Consider the following 27,844-nt stretch of genomic DNA (forward strand, 5'->3'; position numbering starts at 1 on the left):
TCTATCCCAATTATAAATCTGTCATCACAATTTAACCTCCCCCTCCAAATCAACATGGTTTTGTCTTACTTACTTACTTTTGCTTAACTTTCCTTAATGAATCAGGCCCAACGTTACTAAAGATAAGGATAGTTTTCACAGTTGTTTATACTGTGTAAAAATTCACTCAATTAATTTATTGTGATTCTGGAAGTCGATGATCTGAATTTGTTTTGTGTGCTTAAAAAGGATCTCAGTAGGTATAATTATTGTATATTACATTTTCATCAAGTTATACCTTACAAAAAAATGTTAAAGATCGCCATGGCAAATAACCAAATTAAAATGTACTTCCACAGTATTTAGTCATTTTCTTTCCTCCGGTTACTTCAGATTCTCCCACACTGTCGAAAACATATTTGCAATCTAAATGTCTTCTGACAAAAATAGACCAAGATGGCTGCCACACACTCTGCAACAATGTAAAATAATTTTAATCCTAATGGGAGAAAGGTGCTATATAAAAAAGAAAATAAATGATAATAATAATAATAAAAATAATAATGTTTAATCATGTTTCAGGCCAATTGTTAAACCACCATGATTTCAACAACACAAACACAATCATTTTACACATAAATCTTTACATGGTAGCCACTTATTTTTTAACATGATAACAGTCAACCATTGGTTCTTTTTGGATAACCGATAAATTCAGAGACTAAATTCTTTGAAAATGAATATTCCATATTATTACACATGACAGCGCTATCAATGACAATTGACAGAAATTGTAACAGACCAAAGCAGACTTTGTAGTAAGTATTTATGATCACAATTGTCCTTAAAAAATGTTTAGACTTGTAGGATTAGGGCCACATTTTGTTCCTGTCTGTATGTCTTTTTATTTTGTTTTCAACTGAAATCGAATATTTACAATCATTTTTTGAAGAGTTCGTCTGATCTCATGGTTCCTGAGGCTGTAGATAATGGGATTCATCATAGGAGTCACCACAATGTATAATAGAGACCTAAACTTGTTTGTGTTAAATAAGCTCTCGTCAGATGGCACCAGGTAAACTGTGATTAGGGTTCCATAAGATGCACAAACAGTGGCAAGGTGGGAGCTGCATGTGGAGAAGGCTTTTTTTCGTCCACTGTTGGATGAAATGTTAAGTATGGTGATGAAAATGATGATGTAAGTTATGATGATTAAGGAAAAAGGGATGAAGACCACTAAAAATGATACGACAAAATCAACCAATAACAATATGGAAGTGTCTGAAGAAGACAATTCTACTATTGGGCCAAAGTCACAGAAGTAATGGTCAATGTAATTGAGACCACAAAAGTGCAGCTGCCAAACCATAATTATTTCACTTGTTAAAATAAAGGCCAAAATCCAAGACCCAACAATCATTTTGAGGCAGACGTGGGGCACCATTATTGAATTATAACGCATTGGATTGCATATGGCCAAATATCGATCATACGACATTAAAGCAATAACAAAACATTGTACAGATTCAAAAATGAAAAACAGGTACATCTGGATGATGCAGCCAGTGACAGATATTTCTTTTTCATCCCTTAATATGATATCTAACATCATTGGTATAATGGTGCTGGTTATTAGGACATCGGCTACTGCGAGGTGTTTAAGGAAGATGAACATTGGAAGTTTGAGATGATCACTTGTTGACACCAAAACAATAAGGACAAAGTTTCCATTTAGTATCACAATGTAGGAGAAGAGGAAGATGATGAAAAGTAGAATTTTGTATTTATATAGACCTTGAAATCCAAGAATGGAAAACACTGTGACTTCAGTCTGATTGTCCTCACACATTCTGAGGAAGAGGTCACTGACTACGATTTGTTTCCTGAAAGAATGTTAACACTGTTTTAGTAAATTTGTTATGTTGAGTAACTCTGGAAAGTTGGTTAATTTCAAAACATATGTTACTAATATTAATATGATTTAGGCTACATTAATCACCAACAGTAACTATTGTTTATCCATCCCAATATCGGTTTGTGCTCAATTTAGCAAGCCTTATGTTTTAACTAAGAAATATTTGTCAGTAATTTGATTATTTAAATACATTTTTTTAAAATGTTGTCATTTATTTTCCTCTATCAAAACTTTGTAATTTACTTTTAAACTATTTGCCTTTATCATACAGATCATCAAGTTAATTGTTTTTTAAAGGTCAATACAATTTTACTATTCTAGAATTCTACAGTGGTAGAATTCTGGAATTCTAGGGTCAATGTTATGAGGAAAGCAAAGATAATGTACAGAAGATACTATTGTGGACAAAAACTATATTCTGCATTGTCATGAACTTACATGTCCATGCTCCAGCACTGTCCGATCTCTACTGTCGGAAGCTGCGCTTCCGGGTATCGGCAGTCACATGATCGCAAACTCGGGGTGGGGATTTTGAACTTGCTGAGCTATTTAAACTTCACTCTGACATTCGGTGAGTGTCAGAGTAACTTGTATGCTTCCTGGCTTCAGATTTCTCATGGATCCTTGTGCTGTTTGTTACCTGACCTGATTCCCATGTACCAGTGCTGCCTGTCTGACTATTCTGATTCCCCTGCGTTTGTATACCAACCCGACTTGCTGACAATCCTCTGCTAATATCTTGTACTCTCAACCTGGCTTGTCTGTTCTTATATCTGCCTTCTGTTTTGTGCTTCTGCCGTCCGATCGTGTATCGAACCCAGGAATCCCTTCACGCTGAGACCACCTCCTGATTCTGTACCGTGCCGCCCAAATGTGTACCAGTTCCGGTTGTCTGACGGTGTGTGCCCTACTATCTACCTTCTATTCTTATTTGCTCATCTCATCCGCAAGTGCTACATCCAGAGGCAGGTCAGAGGACCGTGACCTGCGAGCTCCCGGCAGCTAAGACCATCCCACCCTGCGGTAGTTCTTGGTGAACTCTGGGGAGCTTGTTAGATCATTAGACTTTGCACCTCTGGTCGGCCAGCGCCAATCTAGATTAGCTATCCAGTCTAATCCGTTACGTGCATACATTAAACTCTTTAACACTGTGAGTTGAATCTACCAAGATGTGATTCCCCCATCATCCCATATTACTTAAATATAATGTTTAAATCAACTTTGCTCCAGTGCCAACCAATCTCACAACACAAAGACTCCATATAGCATTCTCCAACCTCTCTGCACTGTCTCAGGTGCACTCATTTCCAACTCTTTTCCTCCAGTAGCCACCGTCTTCCAATATGATCACCCTCTCTCTATGCTCCATTCACCACCATCACTGGCAATATCAGCAGCAGGAGATATTACCCAGATTTTGAAAGGTATCCTGAAGTATGCTCAGCACACAACCAGCAAAGCCAGCAGGTAATTATGTGCATGGGTTCCAAAAATCCTTAGATGCTGATGTCTTCTCTCTGTACTCAACTTTCACTGGTCCCACTTTTCTAAACTTTGTACAATGTCCCAAAATAGCCTGTTTGCTATGGTAAGTGATCTGTACATAATGAAAATAAGTTTAATTGCATTAATTGGATTGGATTTATGTAGTATGTTAAAGAGTTTGCATGAAAATTCAGAAGATTAGTACAAATTTGGCAGGACAAAATTGGTAGTGTTGTGTGCAATGGGATAAGGTGGAATATAAGTGCATAATAGAGCTCTCTAATATAGATATATATATGGATGATGCAGTTAGTCATAGGACAGTAGTGACTGCAGTGGATTTGTAAGATTTTATACAATAATTAAGTAATATGTATAACATTATTAGTGCACATGCTAATAAAACAACTTAATTTATGTGTATTTATATATATATATATATATATATATATATATATATATATATATAAGCTGAGTTACCAAGTGTTGCCCATGTTTAAAACTTCAAGTTATTAAGTTAACAATGATTTGGATGTAGCTGTCAACATTTTAAAAATATTAGGATCTTAGAAGCTCTTCCAACACGCCCATGAGGTAGTTGCCAAGTGTGGCTTTTGTTTTTATATTACATGTTATCCAAAAATATCCAGTGGAAGGCCCAGAAAAGGCATAAAGTGGCACCACTGGTGGATGTCTTGCTCAATCATCATCATTCTCCTCATTATCTTGTTCGAATACAACACACTCATTTGAGATCTTCAATTTTCCTCTTTATTCTCTTGCTCATTTGCAGGGTCCAAAGTAACATCCTCTATATCCATGTCTAAATCAGCATCATTACTACTCATCTTCACATTTGTGAAGAAATTTGTGAAGGAGGCTGCTCTATAATTACAGTGTCAGAATCTCAAATGTCAAACTCACATATCGCACTCTTGGATACCCTTAGACTCTTTTTAGGATTCTGTGAGTGCCCAAGTTGTTCTTCAGCCTCAGTGTTCTTTACATGTATTTATGTGGGTGTTTTGAAGGTGACAGACCTACACTCAGATGGAACTGGATTGGGTACTCTTTTTTGCAATGGGCATTCTAGTATGTGTACGTGTACCAGCAATAGTAGGATCAGAAGTACCAAAAAGTGGACATGGTCTGAGCCTTTTCTTGCCACTGCGGGTGGTATATGGAATGTTAGCAATTTTCCCTTTTTTTGACAAATCACCACATTCATCTAAAACTTCTCTCTTAATCCTTACATCGAGAGCTAATGTTTTCTTTGACATTGAGTATTTGAATTTCGAACATGCTTTTTAACATTTTCTTCCCTCATGACCTTTTTTTCCAGTAGAGGTCAGAAAAGTACTAATACAGGTACTGGGATGCTCCTGATCTTTAGAGTGATCCATGGTTGAAAAGAGGAATAATGCTACTTGAAGTTGGAACTACTTGTAGATGCCACCACACCAGGTGAACCCTCAAGGAGATAGGAAAAGAAGGGCATGCTACCTCTCAATTCTTCTGACACTGCTCCACAAAATAAGTAAAAATTAGACAATTGGCTCTTTAATAAATAAATTAAAAAACAAAGAACACAAACAACACCACGTTTTTTGGCTGCTTACTAACTAAATCATTGATATTGCCCCTCACACAATTTCATTAACTTTGAAACACCTGAGATTTTAAACCCAAAAATTGTATTTATTTTTTGGGGTGTGCTGCTCACATCCAAATAGTACCCTCTTTTTCTCCACTAAAAAGTTCTGATGTCACTGATACCGCCTCTCACAAAATTGCTTGGGTTTTTTATTTTAAAGGCAAGAAATCTGTTTGTTTTTTGGGTTGTGCTGCTCAGAGTCGTACAGCACCTTGTTTTTCCTCCACCAAATAGTTCAGATGTCTATACTATATATACTATAACAACCAGTTGCACCACTCTTCACTCAATATTGATCAGCACACAATTCTAACAGACTGATCTCTAATAAAACTGCAGTAAAATCACAGCTATTGCTATATAAATTTCCTCTTTCACCCTGTCCAACCTTCTACAAGTGATTTTCTTAGCACAGAAATGTAGCCACCCTCCTACCCACATGATATCACTTCTAAAATAGCAGATGACAACAGGAGGGAGAGTTATATATAAAAAAAATATTGATCCTTAACTTGCGAGATCCAACATTTTACTAGAAATGACATTTTGCCTCGTTTCAGATCCGAATTTGGCACGCGTCATATCTCAATTCGACTCAATACTCCAAAATTCAGACCTGAAGAATTTCTCCAAATCCATCCTACACATTTATTAAACAAATTCGAGCTTATTGTGTATATAAAGAAAAGGGCATTTTATAAAAAACATCTTTTCAGTTATTCACTAAAAGTGTAGCCTATTTTGAACTAATGTAAGTTTACTTTTTGTATATGAATTAGTATATACTTTCATGAATTAATAAATTGTCATATAAATTTAGAAGTGAGACTAAGCCAACTCATGATAAATTCACAATTAGATCATTACATCACATTAGATTCTGACCTTTTCTACATCAATGCTTTACATATGTCTGTGTACGGTATTCACCTCATTATACTACATCAATGGTACAGAATATAGAACTAAAGGTTGCTCTTATTTTTATTCTATATTTCTCTAAATATCATTGGCCACTTGAATGATTTGGAACTTAGGAACCTATCTACGAAGGATCAAAATTTCTTTTGATGTCAGTTGTTTTATTTACCTTAAACTACATACTGCATACTGGATTTTACCTAGTTAAACTGCTTTGAAACTGCTTTCAACATAACTGAATGTAATTATATTAAATCCTCTGTGAACTTCCGTGTAAACAGACTTTTTACTTTCCTCAATTGCGCAACGTCACTTTCTGATAGTGGTAAACAAAGGTAAAAGCAACATAATAGTCAAAACAAACAAAGTGCACATTCTCTACAAAAACATTAAAATAAATAGTTTGTATTATGATTACAATAAAAAATTAAAAAATCTATAAATTGATATTTTTTAAACAAAAAAGATCTTTCTGAATTGTACTTTTGCAGTATTCATAGACAATTGCTCCACTGACTGATTGATTTCTCTGATACCACTTTCTTCATAGATATATAAAAATAAAAATCATTTTTTTTTGCTTTGATTTGCTGGTTGCAAGTCTCAATCTTATTGAAACCTATGGAATGAAGTAAAGAGGGCTGTGCACAGGAGATCCCCTTGCAGTTTGATGGGCCTCCATTTTTTTGCAGGTAAGAGCAGGATAAATTGCAAAGTCCAAAGGGGTAAATGCATGAAGCTGCGATTTTTTCAGCAATTTTAAATCACAGCAAATCGAGAGAGCTAACCTGTGATCTTAAGAGCAAAATCGCCATATGTATTAACCTACGATTTAGACTTTCCAAAATCCAATGTCTGATGATTTGTATCAATTTTAAAATATCTATCTCTCTAGTGTTGTAATCAAACTCACCGAAGATTAAACACAAACTCGCCTGAGTTTCAACAGAATTGAAAATTTGACCGAGATTGAACAGAAATAAAAAATAAAGTATGTTATTTGTTGTAGAAGGGCAAAAATGATTATTAATTTTCTTACGGGGGACAAATTCTTTAATTAATAATTTAGTGGGCCTTATTCAATAATTATTATATGCAAGGAATTTTTTAAAAATGTTATTATACAGTGGCTTATTATTTCATCACCAGTTGGACAATATTTATATTTTTATGATGTAGCAACACTTAATATTTCCTGATGGGAGCAACATTAATAGTACATACTTGTAGCACTACAAGTGTCAGCATGCACATGAGATGAGCACTTGTAGTGTCACAAGTATGTACTTTAAATGGTGTCTTCATCAGGAAATATTAATTATTAATCATGAGAAAAAAAATTATTGCCCCACTGTTAATTAGATAGTAAGCCAATAGAATCAAATAACAAATTTGGTAAAAAATTACATATATTCATTACAGAAATTTGCACCCATCATTTTTAGGCATTGAATTTGCTTTTTGGTAAAGGACATATTTCAAAGATAAGTGTATGTCAAAATAAGATGCTTCTCAAGGGGAAGGGTTGCTTAAAATGCACCTAATGCTCCTTACTGTAATATAATATATTTGCACCTAAATGCCCTTATCTGCCTCTTAAAGAGCAAGAGGCTGCAGGTGTTAGATACATGCACCTTAAAACAATGGTGCAATTTGGGCATATGGGCCATGGAACACATTTTGCAAAATGAATAAAATTACAACATTCTGAAGCATTTACATCCAACTCTAAATTAAACAAATGTAAATAGGTAGATGCAATACAGATGGTGCACAGAAATGGCAGCCACAATTGGCTATTTTAGTCAGAGAATGATAATGCAGATGGCTAATAATAGCCAGTAGCACTTTACTCTCCAGTAAACTTATACTACAATACTTATTCTGCTACCTTAACTATCAACTGTTCCCCACATCTCTTTTTTATTGTAAAAATTGCAATTAATTTTTTTGTGTCATGATTCCCTCAATGTACATTTATATGTAATGTGTTGGGGCTTTATAATTACAATATAATATTAATAATGTGGCACATACTATAGACTGATTAAAAAATATTACATAAATGTGCATAACTAATTTATTCGTAAAATAATTTGTTACTCGTAAGCTAATTATATGTTATATGGACATTGCCCAGCAGTGTAACACTGACGTGTTTGCCAACCATGCCTTTAGAAAGCAGCGGGTTGTTTCTGTCGATTTTCAATTCAAACTCAGGCAAGTTTGCAAAATCACAGCTTCATATATTTGTATAGTTAGAATGGCAAACCGTTGAGAGTGAGATTTGTAGATATTTAGAGAATGGCCATTTTGAAAGAATCACTTCTCTGGTGATTTAACATCAAATCACCTTTAAATACATCAGTGAGTTTAAATTCGCCCAAGAAAATCGCTGAAAATGCAAAATCGTAGCTTGATACATTTATCCCCAGTATTTGTAACACTGATAGAGATTTATTAAACATTAAAAGCAAAAGGTGCTTCCTCAAAGCATTTGATTGGGGATGGGGACTTTTGCAACCATAGGTTAATTTATTTTCACTATTTCCTAAAAATTGGCCATTTATTCTTCACTTGAATTTTGGTGTTGACAAGAAAAAGTAACGGTGGATAAGGGTCTTACATAATTTATATTTTTAGGCATTATGTCACAAACAACTTCAATTCCAATAAGGTTGTAAAGACTTTTTGCATCCACTGTATGTAGTAATGTATAATATACATGCAGGATGGATGTAACAGTAGCCAAGACTGGTAAGAAATAATGGGAAAGATAGTAAAAGTAAAGGGGTATGGTCATGGATTTTTTAATCCATGAATCCTAAGACACAAAAATGTTCCTAAATATCCTGATACTTAAAAGTAGGCATTTACCAGTTATGGAGGGGCAATAGAATATGTGCTGATAGCACAATATGGTAGATGCCCACTTGATTGTTTTAATTATATTCCCTGATTGATAACAGAATTATGTGCAAATTTTTTTACGTTCATTTTCTTAAGTCTCGTGGATGAAAAAACAACATTTAATTTTGCATTAATGGTTAATTATTTGCCAAAAGCAGTATGTGCTCTTGAAACTAAAAACGATAAATAAACAGTGGTCCTACTTACCACGTTCTGTTGTGGTGATGAGGGAAGGAGGAGAATGGGAGACTGCTATGACACTTGTCAGCTGAAATCAGCAATCCCATATAGAGAAGTTAGAAACAGCTCTAATATAGTCTTATTTTATCATAGGAGATACGCAAAAAAATAAGAAAAGATTGTAAATCCCTTTAATATCAATTTGGGGGAAACAGATATTTTGCTTTTTAAATGTCTAAATTTACCTTAATTTAAGAAGTTGGGAATATCAATTTACTCTTTGGTTTACAAGCGAGAAATCCGCCAGCAAAGTGAATGTAATAGCCACTAATATAATTATACACCATAAAATAAGCATCCTCAACAGCAGAAAACAAAAATATTGAGGAAAGGTACATGATCTGATAAACCTGAGGTTTTGGTCATAAATACGGAGAACTTTAAATGTATTTATTCTAAGTCAACTCTAATGGGTATATTTTCTGCTGGTTTGAAAAAGTGGAGATGTTGCCTATAGCAGACAATCAGATTATAATTGTCATTTTGTAGAATGTACTAATTAAAGGATAACAAGAATCTGACTAGTTGCTTAAGAGTGACATCTCCACTTATTAAATCCCGCAGTTTAGTAAATATACCCCTAAATCTTAATAAAAATGGCCAATAGTTTGGGAAATTGTCACAACAAGCAGTAATGTTGTGTATGACATACAATAAAGGAAAAAAATTATGTAGCTCACATTAAAAATAATTCCTGTTTTAGGGGATATAGGGAGGATGTTGGACCTAATTTCCAAAGGGGCCATCTGAACCAAAATATTCCAGAAACAGTCTGCCAAAAACCCAATCTTTATATGAATGGGCAGCACGGTGGCTAAGTGGTTAGCACTTCTGCCTCAGCGCACTGGGGTCACGAGTTCAATTCCCGACCTTGGCCTTATCTGTTTGTATGTTCTCCCCATGTTTGCATGGGTTTCCTCCGGGTGCTCCGGTTTCCTCCCACACTCCAAAGACATACTAGTAGGTTAATTGGCTGCTATCAAAATTGACCCTAGTCTCTGTCTGTGTCTGTGTGTGTGTTAGGAAATTTAGACTGTAAGCTCCAATGGGGCAGGGACTGATATGAATGAGTTCTCCATACAGCTCTGCGGAATTAGTGGCGCTATAGAAATAAATGGCGATGATGATGATGATATTACCATAGATAGCATATTACCATCCATAATAACAAGCAAACTGCTATGATTTGTTCTTACAATATGATTCATGCAGTTGAAGACATCTAATGGAATGGTAGCTTTCTTCTCTCAGCAGTCATGTCTGTGTTGTGGCTTCTAGATCTGACAGTACAAATTCCCAGCTATTGTGATGCTTTTATAGTGAGGAGAGATCCCTGTGGATTTATATGTGAGGATAATTCCATGAGCTCACAGAGGAGCAATAACAAAACACCTGTGATTTTTTTAACGTCTAATTAATAAGTACAGCAACAATTTACTGGAATAAAAACAAGGCTTAAAAATAACAGATATAAAGTAAATATACTGATTTCTGCATTTGACATTCAATTAATCTGTGATGACTGTGTATATATTGTGAAAAAGTACAGCATTCACAGGAATCCGACACAGGTATGCTGAACCATTTAACTGTTTATTATCAGGATGGTAACCAGTTCAGTGATGGAACAGCAGTCATCCAGAAAAAGTAACACCAAAAAAACGCACCACCTACTCCTGGCCAGACATTACTTTCCTGTCTGCAAGCCGGCCACTTACTTGCATAAAAGACCGTGCTTTTATCCTCCACCCCAAGCACTACAAACTCATTACTACAAAGTAGACCAATCCCACCCATTTGGAACACATGTGAGTGTATGTGCTAAAAGAGGAACCCAGGGAACCTTTAACCCTGTCTGCAGACTGCTGCTGCAGACTAGTTATGTTCTTACCAGTTCCCTTATAGATATATATATATATATATATATATATATATATATATATATATATATGCACATCATGTACAAAAGTATTCGGTATTAAAAAGTATTCAGACGCGTGACCATTACACCAACAGGGACTGCAATGTGTTAAATACATATACTTTATTATGGAGTTAGTCCCCCTTTTGAATCGATAACAGCTTCCACTCTTCTTGGAAGGCTTTCCACAAGATATTGGACAGTTTCTGTGGGAATTTGTGCCCATTCATTCTGTAGATTATTTATGAGGTCAGGCACAGAAGTCGGACTAGAAAGCCTGGCTCGCTATCTCCTTTCCAATTCATCCCAAAGGTGTTTAATGGGGTTGAGGTCAGGGCTCTGTGTGGGCTAGTTAAGTTCTTCCACACCAAACTCATCAAACCATGTCTTTGAAGCCCTTACTTTGTGCACTGGGGCGCTGTCATGTTGGATTTGAAAAGGGCCTTCCCCAAACTTTTGCCACAAAGTTTGATGCATACCATTGTTCAAAATGACTTGGTATGCTGAAACACTAAGATTGCCCTTCACTGGACATAAGGGGCATAGCTCAAACCCTGAAAAACAGCCCCATACCATTATCCCTCCTCCACCAAACTTTACTGTTGGCATAATGCATTCAGGCTGGTGACGTTCTCCAGGCATCCTCCAAACCCAGACTCACTCATCTGAGTGCCAAACTGAGAATCGTGATTCGTCACTATACAGAACACATTTCCACTGCTCCACAGTCCAGTGTCGGTGTGCTTTACACTACTCCATCCAAAGCTTGTCATTGGTCTTGGTGATGTAAGGCTTGCATGCAGTTGTTTGGCCAAGAAAACACAGTCTATTAAGCTTCTGCCACACAATTTTTGTGCTTACATTAATAGCAGTGGAAGTTCGGAACTCCTCAGCTATGGAATCAGCAGAGCGTTAGCAACTTTTACGCAACATGCACCTTAGCAGTCGTTGAACCCGCTCTGTGAATTTACGTGGTCTTCCACCTAGTGGCTGAGTTGCTATTATTCCTAAATACTTCCATTTTCTAATAATATTACTTACAGTTGACTGTGAAATATCAAACAGGAATGCAGAGGTGGCATCCTATCACTGTACCACACTTGAAGTCACTGAGCTCTTCAGAACGACCCATTTTGTGTCACATATGTTTGCAAATGGAGACTGCATGGCTAGGTGCTGATTTTATACACCTCTGGCAACGGGTCTGATTGAAACACCTCAATTCAATAATTAAGAGGTGTAGCCAAATACCTTTGTACATAGGGTGTATATTAGCATCATAAAATAAAATGGCTGTTTCCTTCTCTGACTCTACAGATGGAACAGGTTTTATATGGCCCAGTGCCTCCCAAAACTGTGGGAGGTGTACCAGATTAGGTAGAACAATCTCCACCCACCACTGTGTCGCAATAGCGGTGCTGGCCTGTTTATTGGTGAATAGTGCATTTGACATTCAGAGAATTATGTCTCATCCACATACTTAGTCTATACCAGGGGTAGTCAATTAATATTTGGGTAGGTAATCAAGAAATGCGAGTAGGCATTAGTTGCTATTAGAGATGAGCGCACTCGGATTTCGTGAATCCGAGCCCACAGGAACATTTCCGATCCGAGTCGCATCCGAGACAAATCCGAGTATTGGCGCCAAATGAAAACTTGAAACCGAGGCTCGGAGTCATAATCCCGCTGTCGGATCTCGCGATACTCGGAACCTATAAATTCCCCGCTAGTCGCCGCCATCTTCACTCGGGCATTGATCAGGGTAGAGGGAGGGTGTGTTAGGTGGTCCTCTGTCCTGGTAGATCTCGTGCTGTGCTGTTTAGTTCTGTGCTGTGCTGTGCTGTGCTGTGTTCTGCAGTATCAGTCCAGTGGTGCTGTGTGCAGTGCTCTGTCAATTTTGAGTTCAGTGGTGCTGCTGGGTCCTGTGCTGTGTCCTGTTCAGTCCAGTGGTCCTGTGTCCTGTGCTCTGTGCTTCTAAGGGCATAGTTATTTCCCCAATATTCCCAAGTGTTTAAAAAATTAAAAAAAAATACAAAAAACGAATTAAATTTTTTTTTAATTACAACAAAATTTGCAAAACCAATCCTGCAGTATAAGCCCATTGGTACTGCAATATTACCAAGTTCACACATTCAGCAGTAAAAGTCGAGTGGTACTGCAATATTACAAAGTTCCCACATTCAGCAGTATCAGTCCAGTGGTGCTGTGTGCTGTGCTCTGTCAATTTTGAGTTCAGTGGTGCTACTGGGTCCTGTGCTGTGTCCTGTTCAGTCCAGTGGTGCTGTGTCCTGTGCTCTGTGCTTCGAAGGGCATAGTTATTTCCCCATTATTCCCAAGTGTTTAAAAAATTAAAAAAAAGTTATAAAAAAAAAAATACAAAAAAATAATTTAAAAAGAAATTAATTACAACAAAATTTGCAAAACCAATCCTGCAGTATAAGCCCATTGGTACTGCAATATTACCAAGTTCACACATTCAGCAGTATAAGTCCAGTGGTACTGCTATTACAAAGTTCACTGATTCAGCAGTATAAGTCCAGTGGTACTGATATATTACAAAGTTCACTGATTCAGCAGTATAAGTCCAGTGGTACTGCTATTACAGAGTTCACTGATTCAGCAGTATAAGTCCAGTGGTACTGATATTACAAAGTTCACTGATTCAGCAGTATAAGTCCAGTGGTACTGATATATTACAAAGTTCACTGATTCAGCAGTATAAGTCCAGTGGTACTGATATATTACAAAGTTCACTGATTCAGCAGTGTATAAGTCCAGTGGTACTGCTATTACAAAGTTCACTGATTCAGCAGTATAAGTCCAGTGGTACTGATATATTACAAAGTTCACTGATTCAGCAGTATAAGTCCAGTGGTACTGTTATTACAGAGTTCACTGATTCAGCAGTATAAGTCCAGTGGTACTGATATTACAAAGTTCACTGATTCAGCAGTATAAGTCCAGTGGTACTGATATATTACAAAGTTCACTGATTCAGCAGTATAAGTCCAGTGGTACTGATATATTACAAAGTTCACTGATTCAGCAGTGTATAAGTCCAGTGGTACTGCTATTACAAAGTTCACTGATTCAGCAGTATAAGTCCAGTGGTACTGATATATTACAAAGTTCACTGATTCAGCAGTATAAATCCAGTGGTACTGCTATTACAAAGTTCACTGATTCAGCAGTATAAGTCCAGTGGTACTGCTATTCCAAAGTTCACTGATTCAGCAGTATAAGTTCAGTGGTACTGATATATTACAAAGTTCACTGATTCAGCAGTATAAGTCCAGTGGTACTGCTATTACAAAGTTCACTGATTCAGCAGTATAAGTCCAGTGGTACTGCTATTACTAAGTTCACTGATTCAGCAGTATAAGTCCAGTTGTACTGATATATTACAAAGTTCACTGATTCAGCAGTATAAGTCCAGTGGTACTGCTATTACAAAGTTCACTGATTCAGCAGTATAAGTCCAGTGGTACTGCTATTACAAAGTTCACTGATTCAGCAGTAAAGGTCCAGTGGTACTGATATATTACAAAGCTCACTGATTCAGCAGTATAAGTCAAGTGGTACTGATATATTACAAAGTTCACTGATTCAGCAGTATAAGTCCAGTGGTACTGCTATTACAAAGTTCACTGATTCAGCAGTATAAGTCCAGTGGTACTGCTATTACAAAGTTCACGGTTTCAGCAGTATAAGTCCAGTGGTACTGATATATTACAAAGTTCACGGTTTCAGCAGTATAAGTCCAGTGGTACTGCTATTACAAAGTTCACTGATTCAGCAGTATAAGTCCAGTGGTACTGCTATTACAAAGTTCAGTGATTCAGCAGTATAAGTCCAGTGGTACTGATATATTACAAAGTTCACTGATTCAGCAGTATAAGTCCAGTGGTACTGATATATTACAAAGTTCACTGATTCAGCAGTATAAGTCCAGTGGTACTCTCCTGTGCCGCATATAATTTTTAAAGGCTTTGCCGAGTGTGTGTGGCTTAGGGGTACGCTCTCTTGTGCTACATATAATGGAAAACCAAAATTTGGAGGATAAAGTAGGGAAAGATCAAGACCCACTTCCTCCTAATGCTGAAGCTGCTGCCACTAGTCATGACATAGACGATGAAATGCCATCAACGTCGTCTGGCAAGCCCGATGCCCAATCTCCTAGTACAGGGCATGTAAAATCCAAAAAGCCCAAGTTCTCAAAAAATAGCAAAAAGAGAAACTTAAAATCATCTGAGGAGAAACGTAAAGTTGGCAATATGCCATTTACGACACGTAGTGGCAAGCAACGGCTTAGGCCCTGGCCCGTGTTCATGACTAGTGGTCCAGCTTCACCCAAGGATCTAAGCCCTCCTCCTCCCCCCCTACAAAAAATTGAAGAGAGTTATGCTGTCAGCAACAACAACAAAACAGAAAAGAACTCTGCCTTCTAAACATATGACATCACAAATCCCCAAGGCGAGTCCAAGGGTGTTGGTGGTTGTGAAGCCTGACCTTCCCATCACTGTACGGGAAGAGGTGACTCCATCCAGCATTTGCAGCACGCCCTCTGCATATGCTGGAAGGATCACCCACAGTCCAGTTACAGATTTGGCTAATGAATGTGTGAATGTTGTACACCGGGAGGAGGATATTGATGTAGCTGGCGCTGAGGAGGATGTTGATGATTATGATGCAGACAGATACCAAATTGCCTTTCTCAATTTCTATTTATATTCTAGATTATATAACAGCTGAATAGTTTTCTATTTTACTCCTAGTGGAGAAGGGATCTGATGCAGACAGATACCAAACAGCCTTTGTCCATTTCTTTGTATATTTGAATTTCTAGTTCTACAGTCAATGCAGGCTGCTTTTTTTATATTCAACTACAAGTGTAGGGCGGCATAGATAGCCACCAAAGTAACGTGGTCCATTTAATTTCACTTTCTAGCTCCACAGTCTGTGCAGCCTGCTTTTTTTATCTTCAAAGTATTTACAAGCCTTGCAATCTAAATTAACTAGAGGTAGTGACGTGCTAGAACTCCACCCTCTATATGCTGCAGAGGATGGAGGAGCATCAAAAGGCCATTCAAGCCTACACAGCCACCTACGACATAGGAAAAGGAGTGGGGATGTGCCTGAGTCAAGCGCACTGGAGAATGATTTCCGTGTTGTGCAAGGTTCTGCAGCCATTTGAACTTGCCACACGAGAAGTCAGTTCCGACACTGCCAGCTTGAGTCAGGTGATTCCCCTGATCAGGCTTTTGCAGAAGCAGCTGGAGAAAGTGAGGGAGGAGCTGTTAAACCATTGCGATTCCACCAAGCATGTAGCTCTTGTGGATGAAGCCCTTCGTACGTTTTGCCAGGATCCGAGGGTGGTCAGTCTTTTAAAGTCAGAGGAATACATTCTGCCCACCGTTCTCGATCCTCGGTTTAAAGCGTATGTTGTGTTACTGTTTCCGGCGGACACAAGTCTACAGCGGTGCAAAGACCTGCTGGTCAGGAGATTGTCCTCTGAAGAGGACCGTGACATGCCACCAGCTCCACCTTCATTTTCATCACTGTTTGTGCAGTTCCAAAAAAGAGGAACTGCCATTTCTATTGCTACCTTCTTTCTTTCTATATTTTAAAAAAAATAAAAATAACTGCCATTTCTAGTACTACATTCTTTCTTTCTCTATTTAAAAGAAACTAAATAACTGCCATTTCTAGTACTACCTTCTTTCTCTATATATTTAAAACAAAAAAAACCTGCCATTTCTATTACTACGTTAATTGTTTGTGCAGTCACAAAAAAGAGGAACTGCGCCCTTAACTGCTATGTTGGTTTTAGACGTCCATCCGGTGTCCACCATCTGTTACCTGGAATTCTGACCAGTTGAGCGTGTATTTATTATATTGTGGCCCCGGTATCAAATTGGGTACCGGGGCCACCCCACTACGCAGTCCAGATACTTGTTTGGTGGCATTCTGACCAGTTGAGGGTGTATTAATTATATTGTGGCCCCGGTATCAAATTGGGTACCGGGGCCACCCCACTACGCAGTCCAGATTTTTTTTTTGGGGATTTCAGACCCGTGGAGGGTTTTTTATTAATTATATTGTGGTGACCACTCCTCTACGCAGTCCAGATACATTTTTTGGTGCGATTCATACCAGTTGATGGTTTTCTTATTATATTGTGGTGACCACTTCTCTACGCAGTCCAGATACATTTATTGGTGCGAATCATACAAGTTCAGGGTTTTCTTATTATATTGTGGTGACCACTCCTCTATGCAGTCCAGGTACATTTTTTGGTGCGATTCATACCAGTTGATGGTTTTCTTATTATATTGTGGTGACCACTCCTCTACGAAGTCCACATACATTTATTGGTGCGAATCATACAAGTTCAGGGTTTTTAAATTATATTGTGGTGACCACTCCTCTACGCAGTCCAGGTACATTTTCTGGTGCGATTCATACCAGTTGATGGTTTTCTTATTATATTGTGGTGACCACTCCTCTACGCAGTTCAGATACATTTAATGGTGCAAATCATACAAGTTCAGGGTTTTTAAATTATATTGTGGTGACCACTCCTCTACGCAGTCCAGGTACATTTTTTGGTGTGATTCATACCAGTTGATGGTTTTCTTATTATATTGTGGTGACCACTCCTCTACGCAGTCCAGGTACATTTTTTGGTGCGATTCATACAAGTTCAGGGTTTTTAAATTATATTGTGGTGACCACTCCTCTACTTAGTCCAGGTACATTTTTTGGTGCGATTAAGACCAGTTGATGGTTTTCTTATTATATTGTGGGGACCACTCCACTACGCAGTCCAGAAAGATACCTCGTTGCAACGTTTTGGAGTAATAACAATATTGTGAGGTGTTCAGAATACACTGTAAATTAATGGAAATGATTGTTATTGAATGTTATTGAGGTCAATAATAGCGTAGGAGTGAAAATAAGCCCAAAAACTTTTTTAACTTTTTATGCTTTTTTCAAAAAAAATCAGAATCCAAAACCTTAAATCCGAACCAAAACCTTTCGGCAGGTGTTTTGCGAAACAAATCCGAACCCAAAACATCAAGAAAATCCGAATCCAAAACACAAAACACGAGACACCAAAAGTTGCCGGTGCACATCCCTAGTTGCTATATGATAGAGGTATATCTGGCCAAGAAATTTCAAATGTATATAAAGGTTTTTTTAATTGTCACAAGAATCAATACAATTCATGTACAAGCAATTAAATGTAATAATAAATTTGTATGGGTCATCATTCCCCACAACAATGGGGGAAATACTTAAAAAATATAAGGAAAAAATGTAAAATATGTTAAAAATGTATATTTAATAAAGAACTGCTTACTTGGTGATCCAGTAGGATTCTGGGAGAGGGACGTGACGAGCAGCAGCACCACTAGGCACACAGCTGCTCTGGCATAGTTCCAATGAACCCTGAAGGACTAATGTGTTAGACTGTAGCGTTGCAGTGTTAGGTTGCCACCTAAGTGACTCTCTCCATTGAGTCAATCTCAGTAATCTCAGTAATATCAGACAGGTTTTCATGAACTGGTAAGCATAAGATCAGTACAGTAAGGGTGTGGAAAGGCAAGTCCACCATGACTTTTAGAGATATGACTGTTTTTCACGTACACGTACACTCCTCCAGTAGATACTACCTCATTCATTTGCAGTGTAGCTAGAAAAATACATTTTGGACAGTCTATTAGCTTTTTGCTTCAATAAAAATATAATAAAACTATTCAAGGCAAATCCTGGTTAAAATAGGCATTGGTTCTGAGTTCTTGAAACTAAGATTCTATATCATTGTCTTATGGCTGTTGAATACTTTCCAGGTGGCTTCCTTCTTCCCCCTTTACATAGTATAGAGGCACCAGGCAGGGATGTATTCTGCCACCTATGCAGCTGTCACAGTGGTCAAGCTATTAGCATATAACATTAGGAATAATATAGACATTTCTTGGACAGTATAGACAGTTGAAATATTGGTAATGTATGCAGATAATATTTATTATTTATTAATGATCTGTATGTCTCATATAGGGATGCTGCCCTATACATTATTCAGATATTTTTCTTAAACTGAGGTCCTAAGATTATCTGGGATACATATTTTATACTCCCTATTGACCCAACACCCTTTCGACAAACTCCAATACAATTCCCATACAAGAAAAAAAAAACACTAAAAAGTGTTGAGACCTTGATGTTACAGTTTCTGGGTTAATAGTATAAAAATTACCTTTCTACACTAGATAGTATTCATATTACAATAGACTCCCAACATTATCTCTAGATGAAAATTTGAATGATTTTATCTGCTTCAGGAGACCTCCACGCAGTGCTCCCATGGAGCGGGGAAGGACATCTGTTAGTTCCAGCCGGGGGCATCCTTTTGCTAATCAACAGGCATGCAGCATCCCCGGCCTTCTTCACGCCATCTGGCGCATATGTAGTAGCATCTCCCATTGCTAGGTAATGGGACGCTATCATTGTTTCGGGGGTCAGTGTCTCTGACCGCCCTCTCCTTTCCCCCAATCAGGTCCACACTTCCTCTACTTAAACTGTACTCTGGCATCATTAGGGTGCCAGAGTATCAGGTCTCTTGTCTCCAGCATTGTTCTTTGTTGATTGCTACTTTCTTGGTTTGATCTGGCTTCCCTTGATTACTCTTCTGGATTGTGCCTGTGTCTGCCTTCTGTTGTGACCTTGGTCCCCTGATCATTCTGCTGGATTGCGCGACTCTCGTCTGCCTGTTGTGACCTCAGCAAGTCTGACCACTATTTGGATCATCCCTCTTACTGCCTCCTCCTGATTTGGCTAGACCCGGACTGTCCTGACTTCTCCTATCCATCAGCACACTGGTAACTTTCTTGGAGGACCGCAACCTGTGTAGCCCTTGTAGCCAAGTCCAAACCTCCTTGCGGGGGCTCCTGTTAAATGCCAGACTCCGCACCTCCTTGCTCAGTAGCGAAAATACCAGTTAGTCATTCCTGCTTATTAGAGCCCGACAATTTGGTCTCCAAGACAGCTCTTTTGATCTAGCAGATACCTAGATAGCTGTTTTATTAAAATAAATCCAACAATGCCAAGATGACATTGTAGATATTTTTGTGGACGCATGTGATGTGTCTCTAAAAGTCCAGGGAGGTCACATTCAAATATCTTTTATTAAACTGTTGTCCTATTAATTTCCCATGATTAAGCTTTGGCGAAACGTACGTCGGGTAACGTGACGCGTGACGTCACAAGACCCGGAAGTAGGGAACAGGTCAGCGGTATTTCACCGCGGTCGTGTCTCACAAATAAGGGCAATATCTAAATAATTACTAGATAATTTAAATCGTTTGATAGGAGTCTATCTCAGGGTCTTTATCTTAGGGACATACAATGTATCTGTGGGTTGCTCAGACGATCCCAGTGGGAAGCTCAGAGAGCTCCATTTGAGGGCAGATATCACGGCTGTGAGACTCTGCATAGAGGGATTTCTCACTTGCTGATACTGTTATGCAGACATACTGGCTTCTAACCCAATATCTAGTAATAACACAGATGGATATATAAACCTCTATACATATATTTTTTCTGTGCAACAAGGTTTACAACTGGTTTAATCATATTTTGGTTTGGATATTAAAATATACATATTGATGGGTGCTACTATTACACATATGATATCTTTGTGATAGGACCCTTTATCCACTACATGCCACTATAAATCTGCAAATAGATTATAAGAGATTCTTTCACTGGAATAAAGGTTATGTGCAACAATATATGATTATATCACGCAGATACTTATGATCACATTTTCATATAGGGTTATCAATAAGAGTTGGGATTGTATGTGGGAATTAACTATAGCGACTAATATTATGCATAAATATAAACCCTTCTCATACTCTCTCTCTCTCTAGCCTAATATTTTCCCCACAGAGGATACAATAATAACACATGAGAACGCTTCATATTTATCTATGACAGTATCCTAACTGATGTGGGATGTATAATGACCCTGTGATGGCTATAATGATAGCTAAACATACTATAAATTTATACCCTGATGAGACCGAATACACCAATTAATAGTGGTCCTAAAAACCACTACTCAATTTGAGATTAGACCAACCCCTATGTAATCAGCTATATCCAGCTAAATATATGAATAGATAATAAATAGGGGCAATTGACCTTCCCTACGGGTCAATTTTATATATTCTCTTTCACTGTATTTCAATCTTTCTCACATCTATATTTTTAATTCGCCGATTGTTATGACATTTGGTCATTTGTCTAAATCTTTTTAACAAATAACTAATAAAGTTGATTTTATGTTTACAAATCCTATGGATAGGAGTGCCTCGTACACTACTTTGTTCAGTTGATATCTAATATCAACTGTATTCCTTCTAAACTCTAGATTCGTCTAGTTATGAGAGCACCCCCTCATATTGTATGTTAATTATAAACCATACTAATCTGAGGTTTATCCTTACCTTGGAGCGGATTAAAATCCCCCCCCTTTGGTCCTATTAAACATATTTGGTCAAAGTCCAAATTTTGGGCCAGTTTACACCAACGGAAGGTCCGACCGAAACCGTAGTCTCCTAATATGTCTACTGGGATCCAATGTTTCCAGTCTGTGAAGTTTTCTTCGGAACCCTTCCAGTTGAAGGCTCAGAACAGGCACTCTGGGTCATGTACTAAATGAATGGTAGCTAGAATATGATTGGTTGCTAAAGGAAACATATCCATTTTTTCAAACCCGCAGTTTAGTAAATTTACCCCCCCAGTGCCCCTGACTTAGACAGAGTTTAGTGTATTCGGTTACACATGATTTCATCACTCAATCTTTTACTCACCTATCCTACAGGTTATATATTTCGGAATTGTCCCCAAACAGTGTTCTTACACCCACATACACCTTTGATCTTCCACCACTTATTAAAAATGGCAATAGGATCCCAATAAACTGTCACACACTGGAACACTATGCTCCTTGTTACAAACAGTTGCTTGGACAATGTAATGCAAATTAATATATTTCTAAATTAAAACTGCACATACTCTATGTGTCTTTTTCTCCAATCAAATAATCTATCATTTATCACATCTGTGTGGCGGAGTTTCTTGGGATACAATCTGTTTCCTAAGGGGGTAAATCTCACACTTAAGTCTAGTTTGAGCTAAGCTTAATATCCTAATATTTCTTGATGAGCACTCACTATCCCAATCTGTCAATAATTATTATATTATTATATATTATTACTAACCTCCTCTCCATTCACACTCCTGCCCGCTCCCTGTGCTCGGCCAATGACCGTCACCTCTCATCCACTCTCATCACTTATTCCCACTCCAGAATCCAAGACTTCTCCCGTGCCGCCCCTCTTCACTGGAACGACCTGCCTCGCTCCATCCGTCTCTCTCCTAATCTATGCTCTTTCAAACGGGCACTTAAAACTCACCTGTTCCTCAAAGCCTACCAACCTTCCACCTAGCCCCCTTATCTCCTCTGCTCATTCTCCCCTCTCTCCCCCCGGCCCCCTGTTCTCTCCCCACACTTCAACTGGCTCCCTTTGTGCCTGAGTTTTGTTTACCCTCCTTAGGATGTAAGGTCGTTTGAGCAGGGCCCATTTCCCTCCTGTATTCATACCTGGGGGTAAATGTATGAATCTCCGGATTCTTCATCTCCGGCGTGTTCAGCCTCTTCAGTGCTTAAATTTAAAGCGGCGCTGCATTGTAAAGGGAAACTTCCCTTTACAATGCAGCGCCGCTTTAAATTTAAGCGCTAAAGAGGCTGAACACGCCGGAGATGAAGAATCCGGAGATTCATACATTTACCCCCTGCTGTTCTTCTGCTCCATTTTTATGGCATTAGCCCGCCTGGAGTTTCTGAAGTTTTGGTCTTTTTGTTTATTGTTCAGGTATGTGTCACCCTGTATAGTCTACTGTGTGTGCTGTGTACGGCGCTGCGGAACTCTTGTGGCATAACAAAGGATAATAATAATAATTATATTATATGAATTATGCATCTTGGCTCCGGATGCACAGCACAGTGTACTAGTGATAGAAGGGGGGGGGGGGGCGCGACTGCATGGGTCGGCAGCCGCATACTATGCACTTGTGCCTATAGCAGATAGAGAATCCTTGTCCGCCTGCTCTGATTGCATTTTAAACTGCGCATAGGCATACTGAAAAATCCTGCACCTAAAAAAATCTAGGACTGCCTTTGCAATGTACTACAATATTATAGTTGTATCTACATGTCTATAAGGTTATGTTAGGTGTATGACACATTTTTCCATACCTACTGTTCTTAATAATTAAATGACAGAAACAAGCTTTATATCACCTGCCTAAATGTAGTGTTTTATTTTGCATATGATACAACATTGCACTAGAGGCATACATAAGCCAGCACCTATAGATCAATGTAGAACAACACTTCCATTTATTGTCTACCATTGCTCACTTATTATTATGCATTTTCAGCTGTATCTGAGGGTTGATTGACATTGAACTGAATGGAGATGGAAGTCATGTGTAGTGTTATGTTATGCCAGAGCCGTAACTAGGGTGGTGCGAGCTGTGCGACAGCCCAGGGCGCAAGGCCTAGTGAGGGTGAAAGGTCCTGACGCACAAATAATGACATCAGGACGCTGTCAGAACACAGGCGTCTAGGAGCTGGCACAGAAGGAAGAAGGACACAGGAAAAGGATAACAGAAAGAAGAAGAGAAGCTAAGGTAAGTATAATACTGCATTGTTTCGTGAGAAGAAGGGGCTGAAGAGAATGGGGTGAGGAGTCTGGAGATAACAGGAGGGAGGGCTGGAGAGGAGGGTGTCTGGAGTGAATGGGAGCGATTGGAGAGAAGGATTGAGGGGTCTGGTGAGGAGGATGTCTGTAGTGAATAGGGGGGTCTAGCGAGAAGGATTGAGGGGTCTGGTGAGGAGTGTGTCTGGAGTGAATGGGGGGTCTGGAGATGAAGAGTGAGGGGTCTGGTGAGGAGGGTGTCTGGAATGAATGGGGGGTCTGGAGAGGAGGAGTGCAGGGCCTGGTGAGGAGTGTGTCTGGAGTGAATAGGGGGGAGGAGTCTTGAAAGGAAGGTGTCTGAAGTGAATGGGCGAGATTTGGAGAGAAGGAGTGAGTGGTCTGGTGAGGAGGGTGTCTGGAGTGTATGGGGTGTCTGGAGAGAAAGAGTGAGGGGTCTGGTGAGGAGTCAGAAGGGGGGATCTGGAGGGAATAGAAGGAGATGCAGGAGGTGGAGAGAAGGAGATTCTTTGGAGAGCATAAATATATGATGCATATTATGAACACATAAGTAATGTAAAAAAAAATCAGTAAAATATTAATTATATAAAAAATATATTGATTAAATGTGTGGAAATTTGTAAGCAAGAATTTGATTGTGGGGCTAAAATGGCAAATAGCCATTTGCATTAAATGGAAATGTTCATAATTGAATGCTGGGGCTGGTGAGAGTCTGTTTGTTTAATATGGAGGCATTTAATTTAATCCTGGGTATGGTGAGGAATAGTTTAAATTATTTAATGGGGGATGCTATTACTTTAATGGTGAAGGCTGGTAACGGGTGAAGTAGGTCTATTAATTAGATGTGAATGCTACTAATTTAATGCATGTATTGTCATAATCAGGTGACAAAAAGTGTGGAGTCCACTCAAAATTAGGCTATGTCAGCCTGGTCTGTTTGTACTATGGCAGGGAAACCCGTAATGTAGAGTCCCCCTACCAAAGTGATGACTAGACCTAGGTGGCTGGATTTCCTAATGTGATGGGGCCCGCAAAAAAAATGCAGGTTTCCCCTGTGTTGAATAGAGCTAGTGCTATCTACAGATGAGGTCAATTAAAATAATAATTTTATCTGTGGTGCTTTACAGATCCCAACATGCCCAAGCCTCCATTAAGTGGTTGGGCTTGCTGGCACTTGCAATACTACAAGTGTGAATATACCTCTAGCTGCTAGGGCGTGTTGCAACCTGTAATGACTATAGAAAAATATGAATAAAACTCAGACACCATTTCTCAAAATACTTTTATCAAAATAAACACTCAACTAAACCACCCTCTTTAGTCCCTTTTATTTTCTCACCTAGTTCCAGGCTGGCACCGCTGGCATATTGATGTAAAAATCCAGGTTTTTTAAAAAATGAAAAAAACATAATTGGCAATGCTAGACTAGCTCTGTCCGGAGCTCCCATCGTGAATCAGCTCTTGGCGGTTAAGCCGTTATATTTAGAACCAAAAAATGTTTCATCTAAATCCATCCACTGTATGAAATTGGATGAAAACTTCATAGACTGGAAACATTGGATCCCAGAAGACATACAAGGGGGTTGAGGTCCCAATCAGACCTTGCGTTGGTGATAGTTTGCCAGAACTTTGACCCGAGGAGCCTGTTCTGGACCTTCCACTGGATGGATTTGGATGACATTCAATATAAAAATAAAAATGTGTCAGAATCTGCCTCACTTCCTATGCAGCATTGTGTCAGGATGTTGCTTCATCTTAGCAGCTCCTGCCTTTGGGACTGGATTGGATATTATTGTTGTGTTTCTCTGAATGTATTATCAGCAGTACCTCTGATCCACCAGATGAGTTGCTATTATGTTTTGCTTCTCTATCTTTTAGGAGTTTACCTTGCTGCACCAATTATCTCCTTCACCTAGGTGTTCCCTATTTATACCTGCCTCTCTCTCTTTCCTGTGCTGGTCATTGTTGTCCCATGTTCCATGTTGCTGTGTTGTGCTCCTGGTTCACCCGTTTCCTGTGATTTCTTTATACCTGTTTACCTGCATCTGCCGTGTTCCTGTTATTTGGTATCTGCATCTCCCTGTACTCCTCATTCCTACAACATCCGGTTTGTACCTTACAGCAATAAGCATTGTGTGTTTCACCATATTTCAGGCTCCTTAGCTGTGAATTCTGCATTGAAGTTTGAGAAAATGACACTGGGGAGCCATCTCATGGGTGTGTCGGAAGAGCTGCTAAGTTGCTAATTATTTTTTAAATGTTAACAGTTACATCCAACGCATTGATAACTTAATAACTTCAGATAGTAATAATAATAATCATTTTGAATGTTTCAAGCCAATTGTTAAACCACCATCACTTATACAACACAATCATTTTACACATAAATCTTTACATGGTAGCCACTTCTTTCCTTTTTTAATATGATAACAGTCATCCCATTGTTTTTTTTGGATAACGCATTAATTCAGAGTCTAAATTATATGAAAATGAATATTCCATGTTATTACCCATGACAGCGCTATCAATGACTGAGACAGCAATTTTAACAGAGCAAAGCAGAAATTTACAAAGAATTCTTCAAGAAAAGGTTTACTAAGACATGGCATTCCTCTTCCTATCCCTAGAACATGTTGTTGTAAGTATTTATTATTAAAACTGTTCTAAAAAATGTGTAAACTTGTAGCACTAGGGCACTAATTTGTTCCTGTCTGTATGTCTTTTTTATTTTGTTTTCAATTGTATTTGAATATTTACAATCATTTTTTGAAGAGTTTGTCTGATCTCATGGTTCCTGAGGCTGTAGATAATGGGATTCATCATAGGAGTCACCACAATGTATAATAGAGACCTAAACTTGTTTGTGCTGAATGTGCTCTCGTTAGATGGTACAATGTAAATTGTGATTAGGGTTCCATAATATGCACATACAGTGGCAAGGTGGGAGCTGCATGTGGAGAAAGCTTTTTTCCTTCCACTGTTGGATGAAATGTTAAGTATGGTGATGGAAATGATGATGTAGGTTATGATGATTAAAAAAAAATGGACAAAGACCACTAAAAAAGTTATGATAAAATCAACCAATAACAACATGGAAGTGTCTGAAGAAGACAATTCTATTATTGGGCCAGAGTCACAGAAGTAATGGTCAATGTAATTGAGACCACAAAAGTGCAGCTGCCAAATCATAATTGTTTCACTTGTTAATATGAAGACCAAGAACCAAGACCCAACAATCATTTTGAGGCAGACGTGGGGCATCATTATTGAATTATAACGCATCGGATTGCAAATGGCCAAATATCGATCATACGACATTATAGCAATAAGAAAACTTTGTACACATTCGAAAATGAAAAACAGGTACAGCTGGAAGATGCAGCCAGTGACAGATACTTCTTTTACATCCCTTAATATGATATCTAACATCATTGGTATAATAGTGGTGGTTATTAGGACATCAGCTACTGCTAGATGTTTAAGGAAGATGAACATTGGAACTTTGAGATGATCACTTGTGGACACCAAGACAATAAGGACAAGGTTTCCATTTAGTATCACAATATAGGACAAGAGGAAGACGATGAAGAGTAGAATTTTGTATTTATATGAACCTTGAAATCCAAGAAGTAAAAACACAGTGACTTCAGTCTGATTGTCCTCACACATTCTGAGGAAGAGGTCACTGACTACGTTTTCTTTCCTGAAAGAATGTTAACACTGTTTTAGTCAATTTGTTATGTTGAGTAACTCTGGAAAGTTTGTACATTTCAAAACATATGTTACTTATATTAGAGATGTTCACTGACCCCCGTGTGTTGGTTTTGGTTTTGGATCTGGAATAATTTCATGTTTTGGTTTTGCTTTTGTTTTTAGCAAAACCGCCCTCGTGTGTTCTGGTTTTGGATCTGTATTTTTTAGAAAAATAGCTAAAATATGCTAAAATAAAATACTTTTTCTCTTTTTGTGTTCCTACATTATTTTTAACCTCAATAACACTGATTTCCAGTCATTTGCATTCAATTGTG

General features: G+C 38.3%; 2 protein-coding genes across 2 annotated transcripts; both read right to left on the reverse strand.

Moving 5' to 3' along the window:
* Positions 1 to 883: 883 nt before the first annotated feature.
* On the reverse strand, positions 884 to 1,828 carry LOC142150486 (olfactory receptor 5G3-like). The gene has a single exon (XM_075205683.1). It carries the CDS (start codon positions 1,826 to 1,828, stop codon positions 884 to 886), a length of 945 nt encoding a protein of 314 aa, XP_075061784.1.
* A 24,712-nt stretch (positions 1,829 to 26,540) lies between these two features.
* Positions 26,541 to 27,485, reverse strand: LOC142150487 (olfactory receptor 5P81-like). Its single transcript, XM_075205684.1, has one exon. The coding sequence runs from the start codon at positions 27,483 to 27,485 to the stop codon at positions 26,541 to 26,543; it is 945 nt and encodes a 314-aa protein (XP_075061785.1).
* Between the last annotated feature and the right edge of the window lie 359 nt (positions 27,486 to 27,844).

Source organism: Mixophyes fleayi, chromosome 4, assembly GCF_038048845.1.
Source record: "Mixophyes fleayi isolate aMixFle1 chromosome 4, aMixFle1.hap1, whole genome shotgun sequence".
NCBI classification, from domain to species: Eukaryota; Metazoa; Chordata; class Amphibia; order Anura; family Limnodynastidae; genus Mixophyes; species Mixophyes fleayi.

Coding starts and splice junctions, on each gene's coding strand:
- LOC142150486 (XM_075205683.1), bottom strand. CDS start 1,828: ATGTGTGAGGACAATCAGACTGAAGTCACAGTGTTTTCCATTCTTGGA.
- LOC142150487 (XM_075205684.1), bottom strand. CDS start 27,485: ATGTGTGAGGACAATCAGACTGAAGTCACTGTGTTTTTACTTCTTGGA.